This window comes from Limulus polyphemus, unplaced genomic scaffold (assembly GCF_000517525.1).
Source record: "Limulus polyphemus unplaced genomic scaffold, Limulus_polyphemus-2.1.2 Scaffold775, whole genome shotgun sequence".
NCBI classification, from domain to species: domain Eukaryota; kingdom Metazoa; phylum Arthropoda; class Merostomata; order Xiphosura; family Limulidae; genus Limulus; species Limulus polyphemus.
The window spans coordinates 134,973-151,321 of NW_013666385.1; the positions used below are offsets into that span (position 1 = coordinate 134,973).

At 34.0% G+C, this 16,349-nt stretch overlaps 1 protein-coding gene across 6 annotated transcripts in view; it reads left to right on the plus strand.

Moving 5' to 3' along the window:
• The window catches only part of LOC106460463, a 176,424-nt gene that overhangs the window by 129,229 nt on the left and 30,846 nt on the right, over positions 1 to 16,349 (plus strand). For all 6 annotated transcript variants that reach the window (XM_022387183.1, XM_022387181.1, XM_022387184.1 and 3 more), the window contains 3 exons: positions 3,554 to 3,617; positions 7,733 to 7,848; positions 8,321 to 8,426. In XM_022387183.1, the coding sequence (XP_022242891.1) occupies positions 3,554 to 3,617; positions 7,733 to 7,848; positions 8,321 to 8,426 (286 nt within the window). The remainder of the gene's footprint in view (positions 1 to 3,553; positions 3,618 to 7,732; positions 7,849 to 8,320; positions 8,427 to 16,349) is intronic.

The window sequence follows — 16,349 nt, forward strand, 5'->3', positions numbered from 1 at the left end:
CCAAAGGTACAACTTTGTCATAGTCTCTGTGTCTCAGCAAATCCTTGTGAGCATCAAGGTGTTAGATCATGAAGGAGTACCAGAAGCATAACGGAAGCTTTATGGTGTGACGGAACATTGTGCAAGGTTGTGGGGACCATTGTGGGTAACTATTGAGCTCACGGGCATAAAGGATAGACACAAAGTATACTTGGCTGACATTAAAGACGAATGCATATTAGGATTGGACTATCTACTACCAAGGAAGTTTGTAATTGATTTTGATAAAATGAAGTTTGGGAATAACAAAGGCCAAGTTCCGGTAACTGTTAAAAGAGAGGTTGAACTAATTAGTCAAAGTGACTAAAGAAGTTGTTGATGATGAAGTGGAACCAAATATAGATATCAAAGCAGAACAGGAGAAAGACCTAGATTTGAAGCCAGTGATTGATTTCCTAAAAGCAAGTGTTTTGCGCCCTGCTTGGGAGAAGGTGTCTAGTCTAAGCCCTGTAACAAAGCACTATTGGGCACAATGGGACCAGTTAAAGCTTGAAAATGGTGTTCTTGTCCGGAGATGGGAAAGTGACGACTTGGCAAACAGTTATACCGAGGAAGTTACGGGAAGTTGTGCTGCGTCAATCACATGATAATTTAACAGGAGGACATGTCGGAATTAAGAAAACATTGAGTCACCTACGACAAAGATTTTACTGGATAGGTATGAGGCAAGCTGTGGAAGAATGGTGCAGGACATGCAGTACATGTAGTGCAAAAAGGGGACCCAAGCATAAAGGAAGCTCACCTTATGAAGAGTTGCCAGAGTTTGTGAAAGTGTTATTGGAAAGGATGGATGATATTCATCATCAAGTGCGTTTAAACTTGAAAACGTCTGCTGATTCGATGAAGTTAACTTATGATAAGAGATTTACTGAAGGCAGCTTTGAACCAGGAGACAAGGTGTGGTTGTATAATCCCAGGAAGACCAAAGGGAAGTCTCCTAAGTTGTCTTCTCCATGGGAAGGCCCATATGACATAGTGGATCGTCTCTCAGAGGTGACTTTCCGGGTAAAATGTGGTCGGCGAGGTAAGCCAAAAGTGGTGCATGCCAACAGGCTTTGGCGTTATCACGGTTCAGGACATTTCAGTTGGGACGAAGTGGACAACGAAACAAATGACGCTGCTGAAGACGTGCCACCTGAAGAAGCCACCGTAGAAGAAGAAACTCTACTCAGTTTTGAGAAGGGAAACGGTGAAGCTCTTGGTGAAGTTACTACCACTGATGTGACTATTATCGACGATAGGACATTTCCTGATGAAGCAGATGAACCCCATATGAAGCAGAAGCCAACGAGACGGAGACCAGTACGGAAGAAGATACGTCCTGTAAAATTAAGAGACTTTGTTGAATTGTAATTTTGTGTTTGTAATTCTGTACATTTTAATTAAGTTATTGTTAATTATTATTGGTTTAATGTAAGTGGCTATAGTTCGGGACAAACAATACTAAGAAGGGGGCAGTGTTGCGCCAGCGAGGTCACGTGACTAGTATCACACCACTTCTTTCTCGAACCTTCGGGAGATTACTAGATTGGGGGTAGTCTGGTATATATAAGATGGTCACAACGTGACGGGACAGTGTGTAGGTAGTGAGTAATTGAACTGCAATCAGAGAGTATTGTTGAAGTTGAGCACGTTCGTTGTTATAGCGTTTGTTATAGCACGACTGTTGAAATTAAGTGTATCGTAAAGTTGTATTCGGAAAGAATAAACCAGTTTTATTGAGAAAGGACTTGTGTCGCTAAAGTTTCATCGGAACGAAGTTACGGAAAATTAAGTAACGACTGGAGGCGTAAAAATACTATGAGTGAAGATAGACAGGAGTCTTTCCCACTGTGTCTTCCTGTTGGTACAAGTTGTCCTATGTTTCAGTGGGAATAACCAACGGTCATATTGGTAGCATATGTGCCCTTGGAAAACTAGTATTGTTGTTTAGTGCATATAATGCTAGGTTTTCTCAGTTTGGATCAGTTGAGATATAACTACTGCTTTTGAGATGTAGAATTTTGACTTTACAACTGGGGGGGATCAGTTTTAATTTAACTCAAGATTTAGATTTGTTTAAAACCTGAACTTCTTAACAATTTACTTTTTCCAATAAAGGTGCTATCTCTTGATTTTTGTGCAAACATGTCTTGATGGTGTTTGTGAATAACAAATAAAGATTGTTTCACTGTTTAGAACATTGTGTTGAGTCTCTTTCATTCTTAAACTTGGTGAGGTTCAGATTTATTATGTAATACATTTCCTGCCCAAACTTATCTTACCACTCTTGGGAGAAATCAAAGAACCACATGCATATAACTGAAAACACGGTAATATTGTATGTAACAAAATGAGATGCAAACTAACTGTATACTTCGAAAATAAATCATGATAACCTGTACTAAACTTACACAGTTGGTAACTCCTCAGTGTACATACATGACATATTTGTACTTATCCTTATAACTGAGTAGATGGTAAGTGTGGAGTTAAATTTGTATCTAATTGTGTGATAAATTATTACTTACTAATAAAACTAAAACAAATCTTACAACAAAATGTAAGCTATTATGAAAGATTTAGATTTTAATTTCCTTCCTTTTCTTCACTTTCATTTTTATCTTTCCCCTCTGTGTTATCATTTTTTTTGTATCCTATCTTCTGTTTATTTTTGTATATTTTTTTTTGTGATATATTTCCAATTTATAAACACACACATTATATATTGTGAATTACCCAAGCTAACTTTTCACTGTGATTCACTACATTTGTTATGTCTATTCTAGAACAGACCCAGGCTTAGTTTGAAGTTAAAGTGGGCCTAAAGAACATTATGCCTTGTTTGACTGTTGTGGGAAAATTACGTTGTAGAAACTTGTAAACCACTGTAAAGAGATTGCAGTCATTTTTTCTCCCAGCTTCTTGTTTTTTATCTAAAGAAGAGATCATATTTGTAATATAAAGAAGTGGAGATTAAGGCTTGCTACTTACTGCATATCATTAGAAATAATTGTGTAATTATAGTAATAGTACTTGAGTAAGGAAACATATTATGCTAATATAACAACAGGTATGCAAACAATGATTTATAAGCATAAGGAAGAATTTTAATGATGATAGAATGTACCACATGTTTCAACAGAACATTGGTCTGTCTTCTTCAGACCAATGTTTTGTCGAAACATAGTATTTAATATGTTTGCCTATCTATTATTGTAGTGATACTAGTTTAATAGTAACATTAGTTTAGTAAAAATTATGTAAGCTATGCAAATTAATTTAAGTTATCTATCATATTCTCAAAATATACCAAAATTAAATGAAATATTTATGAGAAGTTAATTAGAATATTAATCTCGGCCTTAAATTACAATAAATTCTAAGTGCTTATTTTTCACATGTCTTTACTCTCTAGTAACCATAAGTAATAATTCCAATTTACTGTTTTTGTAAAATTACATTCAACACATTTATTAGTCATGTTTGTTTGTGAAAAGTATACTTATGCTTCTCTTTGATACCTTTATTTCAGGAGTTTAGTGGACAAGCATCCTCAAATAGGGTGAATAGAGCCTTGCTTAGACATGGAGAATTAGGTAAAGTATCTGTAAAAAAAGGTTGGTGTTTATTCAAAATTAGGTTTATTAATTGATTGTATGAAAGGTTCAGTTCTGTGTATTTTATTTCAAAAGTTACTGAATGTATATGGTAGCATTTAGAAAATCAGTTTTATGACCATTTTTAATGTACATCTAGATTTTTGTTGATAAATGGGTTAATTCATACACTGAGAAACTTAATAGGTGTGATCAGAGAAGGGTAAGCTAACTAATTTAAGGTATTAGTTTTATATAAATATGTAAATTTATTATTTTTTATGAACTGTAAATCTTGTATTTGTTCATAACATTATGGTGTTAAAAGTAAGAAATGACACCAGGTTTTATATTTTTTGTTTGCTTATAAAAACAAGAGTAAGCATTTAATGTTTTTAAGATTCATTTTACAAAATAGTTGCTTTTTCACACTTCCACTTGTAGCATATATAATTAATCTAATACCTATCTAGAAAATTATCTCATCTTTTAATGAATTAAAAAATATAACCTTGTTTAATGATGTACTAAGGCTTGTTCATATACAAAACTTCAGTTTTAATGAGTTAGAAGTCGTACATTGGCCTTTAATTTAAGCTTTTTTCTATTGGCATTATGCCTTGTTAGTAGAATGAGTCAACCATCATTAACTCTTTTTATATGAGCATCATTTTTTGCACATGTCAGCAGATCAAGAGATGAAGAAAAGTAATTTTAATCTTAATATGAAAATCACTTTGCACTCAGAGCAGTCAAACTTTGACTACATATATTCATGGAGAAATTTTTAGAAAAAATACTTCATTAAAAATGTTGATGTTGTGTCTACAAAGGACTTGTAATGCATAATGAAAGTTTACGAAATTTCATTAAGATACACAAAACATACTAGAACTTATAGTATGAAAACTATAAAGGTAAATTTGGGGTCTTGAACTCGGATGATTTGGCCGAGCCCACAGCGAGAGTGTTAATGGATATACTGTGACAGCTTAAACTGACTTTATATCAATAGTCTTGCCAAATTATACATAATAGCCAACTTACATATTCTGTGTTAGACAGATGAAATTTAAATGATAAGGTAAAATATTTTGTTGTAATCCTTATTTTGTAAACTTAACGAAATTGAGGGTGTACAGCCTTCCACTAAATAAAATATGAAAAGGCATCAAATATCTTTCATGTCAGTGTAGGTATGTAGTGAGCTATTTAAGTTTTTAAATGCTTTCCAAAAACAACTCATTTTCTCAAAATAATTGCTAAAACAGAATTACCATTTATGTCATATTGAAGAAAATTGCGTTTTGCTAGATTTGAATAAATGTGGAAAAAAGTAAATGGTTATTCTAAAATTTAGCCAGTTATTAGCATATATGCACACTTCCAAATTGCAATCCAAGATAAGGTGTATACAGTAAAGTTTCTTGGCATTCTCCCAAGTTGCCTATAAAAATAATAAACATTCCATCTGAAATAACTAACACATAGTTAAGTCGTATTATGTCAATATAGTTAAAATTCTTATTTATTGACACACCAGACAAAAATTACCTGCTTAAAAACCATAAATTAAAAATCCTGCCCTATCTTTCAACACATGATAATGTCTTACTCACTATTCAAAAATGGTGATTACCCATAATTAAGGTCTGGTGGTTATGATATTTGACTCACAATCTGCAGGTTTGAATCCCTGTCACAGAACATGCTTGCTCTTTCAACTCTGGAGTTATTATAATGTAACAGTCAAACCCACTATTTGTTAGTAAAAGAATAGCCCATGAGTTAGCAGTGGATGGTGTTGACTAGCTGCCTTCTTTGTAGTCTATCACTGTTAAATTATGGACAGCGAGTACAGGTAGCCACTGAGTAGCTTTGTATGAAATTCAAAACAAATGAAACTAACAAAAGCTAAGATATCAAACAGTGATAATCTATTGTATGGAAGAGTTGATGACTCAGAGAATACCTCAAGATAAATATCATTTGTATATTTTTTCAACTGTACATTTAACAATAGAACATTATATACCATTTGGACCTTGCTGGATTTTTTAACACAAGTTTTCTAACTATTTATGTGCCAGATTGCTTGTGTGTTTACAACAGGATCCATTATGAGATATGAGACAAAAATTAAACTTAAAAATACTTTTAATATTGCAGTTAATCCCACTAATAGTATACTGCAAGGGTTTCCTATGTATTTTACAAAGAAAAAGATACTTTCTTCCAATTTTCTTAGTCAGTTCATCATGCTGAGTATTGTGATGTGCAAAAACACAAATATTTCATTACCAGTTGACATAACTTTTCAACTAATGGGGAAGACATAGAACTCCAGATATAAGTAAGATCTGAATGTTGGCTCTTCCACCACCACCATGTTACTCCATGGTGAGCCCTAGAGGTACCTGCCAGGTTTGATGACACTTGGTCCCACAGTCTGTACATTATGAGTGGATGCAAGTTTTTCAAATACTAGTTTAGAGGTGCAATTTGGAAACCATCTGCAGTATACGGTATGTAAACAGGTTGGAAATTTGGGGTAAAGCTTGGTTTATTTCATCTTCCTGAGGCAGTCTGTGGTTGAAATGTTGTCAATACAATTTTCAAACTAGATGATTTGATTGTATTATTTTGGTTAGATAGTCTTTTAATAAATGAAGTAAGAGTAGTTGCTTTTGGGCTTGGAACTTGGACATAGTTCTATTGTGTGTTATATTGATTGTCAAATAGCTAGTAATCTTCCACATTCTTTGCATTGTTCATACATTCAAAACAGTTTTTCTACTCATTGTTCAAACAGTGTGTAGATGGCATTAAATTTAAATATGTGTCATAAATACAAATTTTTTTGCAAGAGTGTTTTACAAAGAAAACAACATTAACTGATGTTTGTCAAGCATTTGCTGCAATGAGTTGTTACCTTAACTGTAATTAATTACTCATATTGGTGCACATTATGCTGTTTACCTGTCCAAAAGATGAAGTATCTTGTAGAGGTAGGTGAGCCAGTGTGGGCTCAAGCCAAGCATGTGGTTCTTGCTCAACTCACAAATATATAATCTGCTCAAACCAGCCATGAGCTCAGCCAAGAATGATTGTAAAGACTGATACATGTAACTGTAAGGGCATGGATATGCTCTTTTAAATCATAGAGGGAAAATAAAGTAAAAGTGTGCCAGGGCAGCCTTATAATTAACTGTATTTGAGAGAGACAAGAGAAAGATAGTAAGTTTATTTATTTTTTTTTAATACAGTACTTTATGCTCATTCCAAAATGTGTATGCACTGAATGTAAAATATCCATTCTTTTCAGTCCCTGTAGTATTTCTTATACTGAAGAAAATTGCGTTTTGCTAGATTTGAATAAATGTGGAAAAAAGTAAATGGTTATTCTAAAATTTAGCCAGTTATTAGCATATATGCACACTTCCAAATTGCAATCCAAGATAAGGTGTATACAGTAAAGTTTATTGTATCTAATATCTAGCGAAACCACAGCCAAGGGAACGGGCTTTGAAAAAATTACTAGAAACGTAATTTAGTAGCTATTTACTATTTGTTTAAAAAATTTTACCCTTTGTTTAAAAAAAAAGTTTATCAATTCACATAAAAAATTTGATACACTTTCTTGCTGTGAACTGCAGGTATGACCAGTAAGAAATCTTATCAGATTAGTACAGATCTCGGTCAGCAATAATATGTAGCACTTCCTGATGCACTGTTCTCAACCAACAATAATGTTTAGCCCTGGTTAATGTATAGTTCTCAACAACCATTATATGTAGCTTTATTTAATTTACAGGCTTTGGTGAAAAATATTATTTAACCCTGTGTAATGCATTGTTCTTAGCTAAGAAAAATATTTAATCTTTCACAGTGCATCTGCTTCAGTCAACATAATATCTAGTCATGCTTTATTCACAGTTCTTAACCATCAAAAATATTTAACTCTGATTAGTGCCTAGAAAAACATTTATCTTTCATTTACAAACCGTAGTATTATTTAATCTTGTTTAATGTAGTTGGAATGAATAATCATTTTCTTGTCAGTTTTATTGGAAAAAACTTGCACTCAATGTACCTGAATTTTTGTCTTTCTTTAGATGGTAACACAGATGTTACTCAACCAGTGCCTCTGAGTCACAAAGCTGCACATCACAGAATATCTGTTAAACCTAAACGAACACATGGTTTACCAAGGAATCGTCAACGGCAGCAGGTGGGTCACTGGTACATAAAATTTCAATTACTCTATTCCCAAGTTATTGTTTTTTACGGTGGTTAATAGTAAAGGGTATTTTTTTTACAATCTACAGGTAGAGAGGTTGCAGAAAAGCCATGTGTGATTGATAGATTAGGAATTAATATCTTAAAGATGGAAGAAATAAAAGAATGGTTAAAGCTGTAAAAAATTTGATAAACATTATTGCAACTCTTCTTGGTCTTAGTTTCATGTTTTGTACATATAAAAGTTTGGGAATATTTTTGAAAAGGAATTTTTATCTGTACGAGTCACAAAAAATTTACTTGTTTAAATAAAATAATCATCATATTTTGCTTTTAGATTTTTTTTTAGTATAAGTTCACATAATTTTTTTATCACCAATGCTGTATATTTAAAAATCACTCAAAACTTAACATTTGCTGGAGAAGTGTTTAAAAACATCCCAGATAATACACTGATATTTTAGCTTGCAGAGTCAAGAGTAGGAAGTCTTCCTTCTACTCCAGAAGTCTGTGAAGAACTCAGTCGACCTATATCTCCTAAAAATATCATCTTGGATGAAACTGAAGGACGTGAGTTCCAGCTATTTTCTTGAAAATTTGTAGATTATTATTTTTTTAATTTTTGTATTACATGCTGGAGTATAAAAGACATTAATTCTAGAAATAAACAACCTTATAACACCAAATTTTGTTACTTATTTATATATCTTTTAATTAGACTTTATAGCTTTTTCAGAAGCACTCCTCTAAAAGACAAACCATAATTGACAATACAAAGCTTCCATTGGTTTATATAAGAAATTATATAGTGTATCTGATTTGAAAATAAAGATTGTAGGAATGAAAGTTAAGATTAAAAGAAAAAATTGAAAAGCAGTACATTATTATGAAAAACACAAAGATAAGTCTATATATATAAAGTGCTATCCTTTGTCCCTATTCATCTGTGGTCACAGTTGTTGGATAAGGAGAAATTCTTTAAATTTTCTGTTGGTGAATGTGGTAGGGATTTGAACTGAGGGATGGATTTATGCCCGTTGTTCATTGACCTTGGTTAGTTTAAAGATAACCTACAACTAAATTTATTTCATGCTGTAGTTTGTAAAAAAGAGCAAAGGTGATCTACTATCCTTGTGTTTAGGGTTTTTCTATATTCACCAATGTAGGTGTGATGGCAGATGTTCATGTAAGTTAGTAAGCAATATTGGAAGCAAGACACCCATCTTTAAATTGCAAACACATTTTTGAAAGACAGTTGACTTTGTTACACTGAAGGGTAGTGTACTGAGATTTTGAAAGTTGACTTGAGAATTGGACCTAATCGTTCTGTTACTTGATTAGGTAGTTCAGATTTCTTGATTATGGTTTTTATTTTCTTGGAGATGGTTTGTCAATTAGAGGTACTGTAAAATTATCTTCTTCTTGTGGTATTTTTCTTTCCTTTTTTAGGTGTGATGTTAATTTGTTTTCATCGTAGTCCTTGAAAAACATTGTTTAATGCGAAAAGGTGGTTATTTGTTGTTGAAAAGGAGTTATTTTAGTTCACAGCATGTGTTTTTATCACTGCAATTGAAATAGATTATTTTAATTCTCGTATAATTGCACCTTTTTTTTTGGAAACTTGTGGTTCATGGGAGTGTAAGTAATGTAAAAATAGTCTGTTTTTTATTGGTTAATAAAACACAGTAGGTTGTAGTGTCTAATTGAATAAAATATAAAACTAACAACCACAAAATTTGATGTTATAAGGTTGATTAATTGTACAATCAAGATATATATTTTTGTATATGAAAAATCTAATGTTTTATAAATTATTTATTATTACTTGTGTATAGTAAAATTTATTCACCCTTTTATGTTTGACAAGTCTTGTAGATTTTTAAATTGTAATTTATTTTTTCTAGACTGTTTTGTATTTGTATTTAGCTTTCCACAAAAACATAAATTTCTTTATACCCCAACATTAATTTATTAATTAGATTTTTTACAGTAATTTCTCTTGACTTTAACATATTATTTGAGATGTATAAACGTTTTTTAAAACTATCCTTTGCCAATATTCATATGAATTATATAAAGAATTGCAAACAAATATCTGAAAGAACTGAATGTTTTAATTTTTTTAAGATTTTAGTTGAGAATACTTAAAAGTTAGCTAGTAAGTACAAACTGTGTGTACATAAACTTGTATGTAGAATCAATGTGTGTGTTTGTGCAAAAGTGGACAACTGACAGTTTATTTAATTTTTCTTATAATTATACTCAAATGTAATTGATATTTAAAATCAAATAGGTAAAATAAATGGGACATTTATTATCACATAATTAAAACATCTTTATTGAGATCATCAGCAGTCTCCATTTAGAAATCAATCTATATGAGTGTTGTTTTTTTGGAGGGGGGGGGAGTTGATCTACTTGGAGCATAGCTGTAAAAATGGGAATATCACCCAAAAATCATTGAGGATATTCTGTCTCTTCAGTTAACTTCTGTAATGCTAGTAAAAAACTGTAATGCAGACTATAGAAGGACAATGATAATAAAAGATAGTGGAGCTTGAAACTAACATGCCTGGTGTTGAATGCTCCTAAAATCACATTTGGGAGGAAAACTTTTAAATGGATGTGCTCAATTCCAATGAAAAATATTGTCAATTATCTCATACCAGATAACCCAACATTGTTATTTTATTCCAGTATAAAGGGTAGTGTACCTTGAATCTAAATCAACATTTCAGGTTTTCTTACCATCAATTTATGATTTTGTGGTCTAAAACCATTACAGATACATTGTTTTTTGCTTATATTTTTTATTAACTTGTAGATCATTTTGCTAATTTATATTAAGTTACCAAATAAACTTCTGTACAACGAAGATTCATATCCAGAAAGTTAATAAACTGTGCCTGTCCCATATATGGCTTCAGGCCAGTTGGCAGTCTATTTGGAGTGAGCAACGTCATAAGCTTTTTCAGATCAAACCTTCTGTTGTTCTTTGGCCGTCTTGTTTCCGTAAAGGTCAAAAGGAGAAGTTGTCTTGGCTAGGCTACGCATTGGTCACAGTTTTTAACCCATCATTTTCTTTTATCTGGGAATAATCCACCTATGTGCGGCATTTCTGACACTCAAGTCACAATAGCCCATGTTTTACTGTCGTGCTGTCAACTCAAATTCAGCATTTTATTTCCTTTCACTTCCCTTTGTTAGAAGACTCTCAGGATCTCCAACTTCATTGATGACAAGCTGGATCCATTGTTCACATGCATATTAGTTTCATTTTCAGCTTCTACATTCCCCCCCCCCCCCCCCATTTATTGTTGGAGTCTCAAATTTCATCGGCTCCTACAGGGGGGTCATAGTTCCACCCTTATTTGCGAGTCCTGACCCCTGACATCAGCCCCTCTGTACAATGGTTCTCAGAATAGATTCTGTCTATATCCAAGGTTTCCACTGCTTAGTTGGATTGCCAGCAGCATGGGTGATTATTGTATACCTTCAGGGGCTGTGGAGGCTCGGTTCCAAGAACTTCTGGACAAGTGGTAAACCTTAACCATGGGTCCAGGAGATCTACAGGTCCTTGGGTCACAATTCACATCTTCTCATTATTATCCACCCAACCTGTAGGGTTTCCATCTCCCATAGGTCATCAGGATTTGGGACTTAATTCTAGGGCTTATCTGAGTCTGGTTGGTCTGAGGGTAGTGAGAGAGTTGAGCTAGTTCTTCAGAGTTTTATTCCTGTAAGTTGTGGGGCCTATTCTAACAGGAGATTGGTGTCCAGTCATCAATATTCCTTGCCTGTATCAATGTCTAGATTCTACTAGGTTCACAAATGTAACAAATTTGTTGTTATATATTTATTTTAATGTCAACGCTTGTTTGGATTGAGTGTTAGATATGTATTGCGAAACTCCCGCCTATTCTCCAACGTTGTAGAAGATTCTTGAGAGTAAGAATTAACAATATATGTAGACGCTTAAATGTAGCTCAGTATTATGTAATCTGAATTTTCTAGAAAACCTTCCCATGGCAATAAATACAGCCAACGCGAAATGCCAAAAGAGAGTATATGTTATTAGTTCGCTATAATTAGTGTGATATACAACTTTGGAAGCTATAACTGTGATTGTTATAACACTTATCAATCAGAAAACTTGAGATATTTGACCAGGAGCATTTATGGAGTTCGAACATTGAAAATCATTTAATGTCAGTGGATTTTCATCGAACATTAGTATTTTTACGAAAACGTTATATAAATTCACCACGGAAGACTCAGCGTGCGTGACCATTAAATAACGAAGGAGAAAAACTCAGTGTGTGTGGCAAAGGACAAAGCTAGCTAGCTTCCCAGCGAATCGTATCTACATCAACTCGTAAACCCCCGATAAGATATCAAGGAAGTTCCAAACTGTAAAGAAAACTTTATATTGTTTGTGAAACTTCTGTTTATAAATCATTGTTTTAATAACTATTTGTAATAACTGTTATTGTAAATTATACTGTTGTGTGTATATTAAAACATATTTGTGTTAAAAAAAGAAAACTGTGTATGAATCTTGTTGGCAAATATCATAAACTGACAAAATATCAGCATTTATTCAAATACTAAATTTAAAGTATCAGTTAACTTGGCTTCGGACTATTTGAAATTCTAATACGTAACAACAAGTTTCTCATTCCTCAATCTGTGTTGTTTTTTTACTGGGATTGTAGCTGTCCAATTTGCTTGTAGTCAGCTCCTATCAGCACATTGCCATAGTGCTGTCGTCCCACCACTATCAGTGTCTGTGGTGCACAAGGGTCAGGTACTGCAGTTCCAGGTTTTTTCCTTCAGAGTTGCATAGGCTTCACATGGTTCTGCTGTGTTGTACAAGTTTTTTTTTTATCCTTTCATCCCTTCATTCCATCGTATTGTGAACACACCATTCCACAGATGACTGGTTACTGCTGGCACTATCTCATCAATTGTTAGACCATCACATCCTTATTCTACTTTCAGATACAACTTGAGTTCCTCTACTGCCACCTTGTACAGAATTCCATTCTCTTTACAAATGCCTTGCTTCAGGGATGGGGTGCATTTTCCACCAGTCAGGACTTCCAGAGTCGATGCATGGATGACGAGGATTCCTGATGCAATGTTTTTGTCCCTCTTGCTCTTCAACAGGCAATGCCTTATGGTCTGGGCTTCTTAAAGGATAAATCTTCAGACTTCACTCTGACTATTCTGTGGTGGTGTCTTATGTTTTTCTTATTTACGAATTTTGGACCTCCTTTCTTGGGACTAGTCTTATCACCATTCTAGCTTGCCATTTTCCATGGGTGATGCATGGGATTGAAGGTCCAAACAGATTCTTTCAACAAAATAGATGTTGTATTGCAAGGTTCAGTTGGATTACCTCTCATTTTGCAACTCTAATTGGTGGGTTGGGCACTGATTGGATCACCAAACTACTCGCAATTTGGTCTCCAGTACCTCATCTTTGGGCTTTGGCAATAGATGCTTTCCATCTGGACAGGATGGGATTACCACTGTCAACTTTTTATCCACTTCATATGTTACCCAGGGAATGAAATATTATTTGTTCCAACCCATTGTCAGATCCTGTTGATAGCACCAGATTGGCTGCTACACCTAGGTTTCTGCAGTCCCTTCTGATGTGTCCAACTCTTCCTTTTCTCTTTAGGCTCTCATTGTGAAGGCTGCCACAGTCTGATATGGTACACCCAGCTATCCAGAAGCTCAAGCTTCTGGCATAGAGGTTACGCTGCCTTTTGCACGCTATTGGGGTTTAATTTCTAAGGTTGACCTATATCTGTCTCAGTTTCTGCTAAGCTTTAAAGACACTTTTCTCAACGGTAATGACATGCATATTGACAATGTTGTATTGAGAGGAGGTTGAACCCTTTTCAATCATTGTTGTCAAATATAACTCATTTTTTGACTTGGCTCTTTAACCAAGGTTTTTTGCATCTTCTACAATCGCCATTGTTTACAGCGAACTTATCAACTACCATTTTTTGAGTCCCCAGTACTCTCCAGATTTCTCACATCATTTTGTGCAATTGGTTACCTCTCAGAAGATTAAGGTTACGTGTTCTTTCTCTACACCTGTTTGTGACCTGACTCTTATTTGTCATGTATCCCCTTTATCTGCAGGTTTATTTTTTCGTGGCTGCTGACCTATGGACATCACAGGTCGGAGTGGTTTATGCTGTTTGTCCACAGACCACTTTCTAATTCACAAAAAAGGGACATGCATAAACGTTTCAGAATTCTATCAGATTCCATCTTCAGTATCTAAAGCAGAATAAAATGAATTTACATAAGTCTTTATACATTGTCAAAGTACAGTTGCTAAATATAACGATAATTAAACAAATAAAACACTAAACAGTAATCATGGGGAGAAACTACATCAAGAAAACACAACGAAAAAAAAAGGTAAAATCAGTAATACGAACATATTAAAAAATGTATAATTTAAATGAAGATTGCATGTTGTTCAGTGTTGGAGAGTGCTGCCTAATAAAAAAAAATTGAATAACCCCTGTGTTTCCTCTATACGCCAACATAGTGAAGAAACAGGACATCAACCTATACTATCAAATTTCTCTATCCTCTGCAAGTCTAATACTGACCTGGAATTATTAAATTCATTTTATTCTACTTTAGATACTGAAGATGGAATCTGATACAGTTCCGAAACGTTTATCCATGTCCCCTTTTTGTCAATAAACAATGTTGTATATCATAAGTTTCGTAATTTTGTTTTTTATCAAACTTCGTTTTCCTTCGAACACATCGATTGCTAATATAACAGAACAGCCTGCAGGTGGATTAATTATAAAAATTAGCGATGACCTTGAGCGAACATCTGGTGCGCATGCGTAGACGAACGCTATCTAGACATTTAGGAATGAGACAGGTTATAGTAGGGAGCCTGTGGTCGGCCGCGATTATAAAGCGACTATGAATTTTATAACCTAATTATTAATCAAAAATATCGCCTTATAATCGGGCTAACATGCTACTTGCATATACATAAGTAAGATAAGTACAGCAAGTTTGATTCACCGTGCGACTAACCATATCAGTGAACAAACTTTTGATTAACTTTTCCATATACTTCTGACTAAAACGAAGCTTAGTTTCTAATACGTAACATACAAAAGTTCGGGCAAGTCTTAAATAAAAAAATATTTACGATATTTTTACAATTAAGTATTCTACAGAAATATGTGAAGAAAATACCGTAGTAAAAACATATTCTACTCTCACACGTTGGTTTCTATAGTATGTCGGGTTCTTTCGGAATATTTGATAAAAAAACTAATACTCGGTATGATAACAAACACGTTTTATTTCTTCTACTACATTGTTTTCAGTTAGTTTAACTAAAGCTAGTTCACTGATAAGCCTAAGTTCACAGAAGACTCTATCACAACAGAATTCACTTGCTAACTCCTCGATCACTGAACAACGTATGACATATCTCTTATTACTGCGTCGAGAACACAAATTCAGTACTTACAACACCGTACTAACTAAATAACTAACAGACTCAATAGATCACTCTAACAGGCTCAATATCCAATCATCATGTAATTTAGTCATATTGCGTTTTATACTGTTTAAACTATTCCAAAACTTTGGAGAAAATTCCAGACGTTAAGCAACACCAATCAAGCTACATCAAATCTCCCTCTGCCAATACAATAGAACTCTCTAGAAAACTAGATTAAAAAGAAAGCCCACGACAATATAATTAAACATTGTTATTGTCACAGTATAAAATTACGTAACTTACATGCACTCATCCTCGTGTCCACAGAAATACGGAATGGTCAAGTCATAGGGTTGTCCACTTATGAAAGTACATTCTGGATCACCGTTAAGAACACAGTCCTTGAAATCCTGAAATCAAGAACCATTTAATGAAATATAATGTGTAAGTACGAGACAAATGAAAGCCGTTGTATATCAGACCCATGTTAGTAATGATACAAGATTACTAACTTGGGACTAGTGGACGGTGTGTCTCTTGTATCTGATACAAGATTACTACATGGGACTAGTGTACGGTGAGTCTCTTGTATCTGATACAAGATGACTAACATGAGTTTAGTATACGGTGAGTATCTGTATCTGATACAAGATGACTAACATGGGACTAGTGTACGGTGTGTCTCTTGTATCTGATACAAGAGGATACAAGAGACACACCGTACACTAGTCCCAAGTTAGTAATCTTGTATCAGATACAAGAGACACACCGTACACTAGTCCCAAGTTAGTAATCTTGTATCAGATACAAGAGACACACCGTACACCAGAGCAGTGTCAGTAATCTTGTATCAGATACAAGAGACACACGTACACTAGTCCCATGTTAGTAATCTTGTATCAGATACAAGAGACACACCGTACACTAGTCCCAAGTTAGTAATCTTGTAACAGATACAAGAGACACACCGTACACTGGTCCCA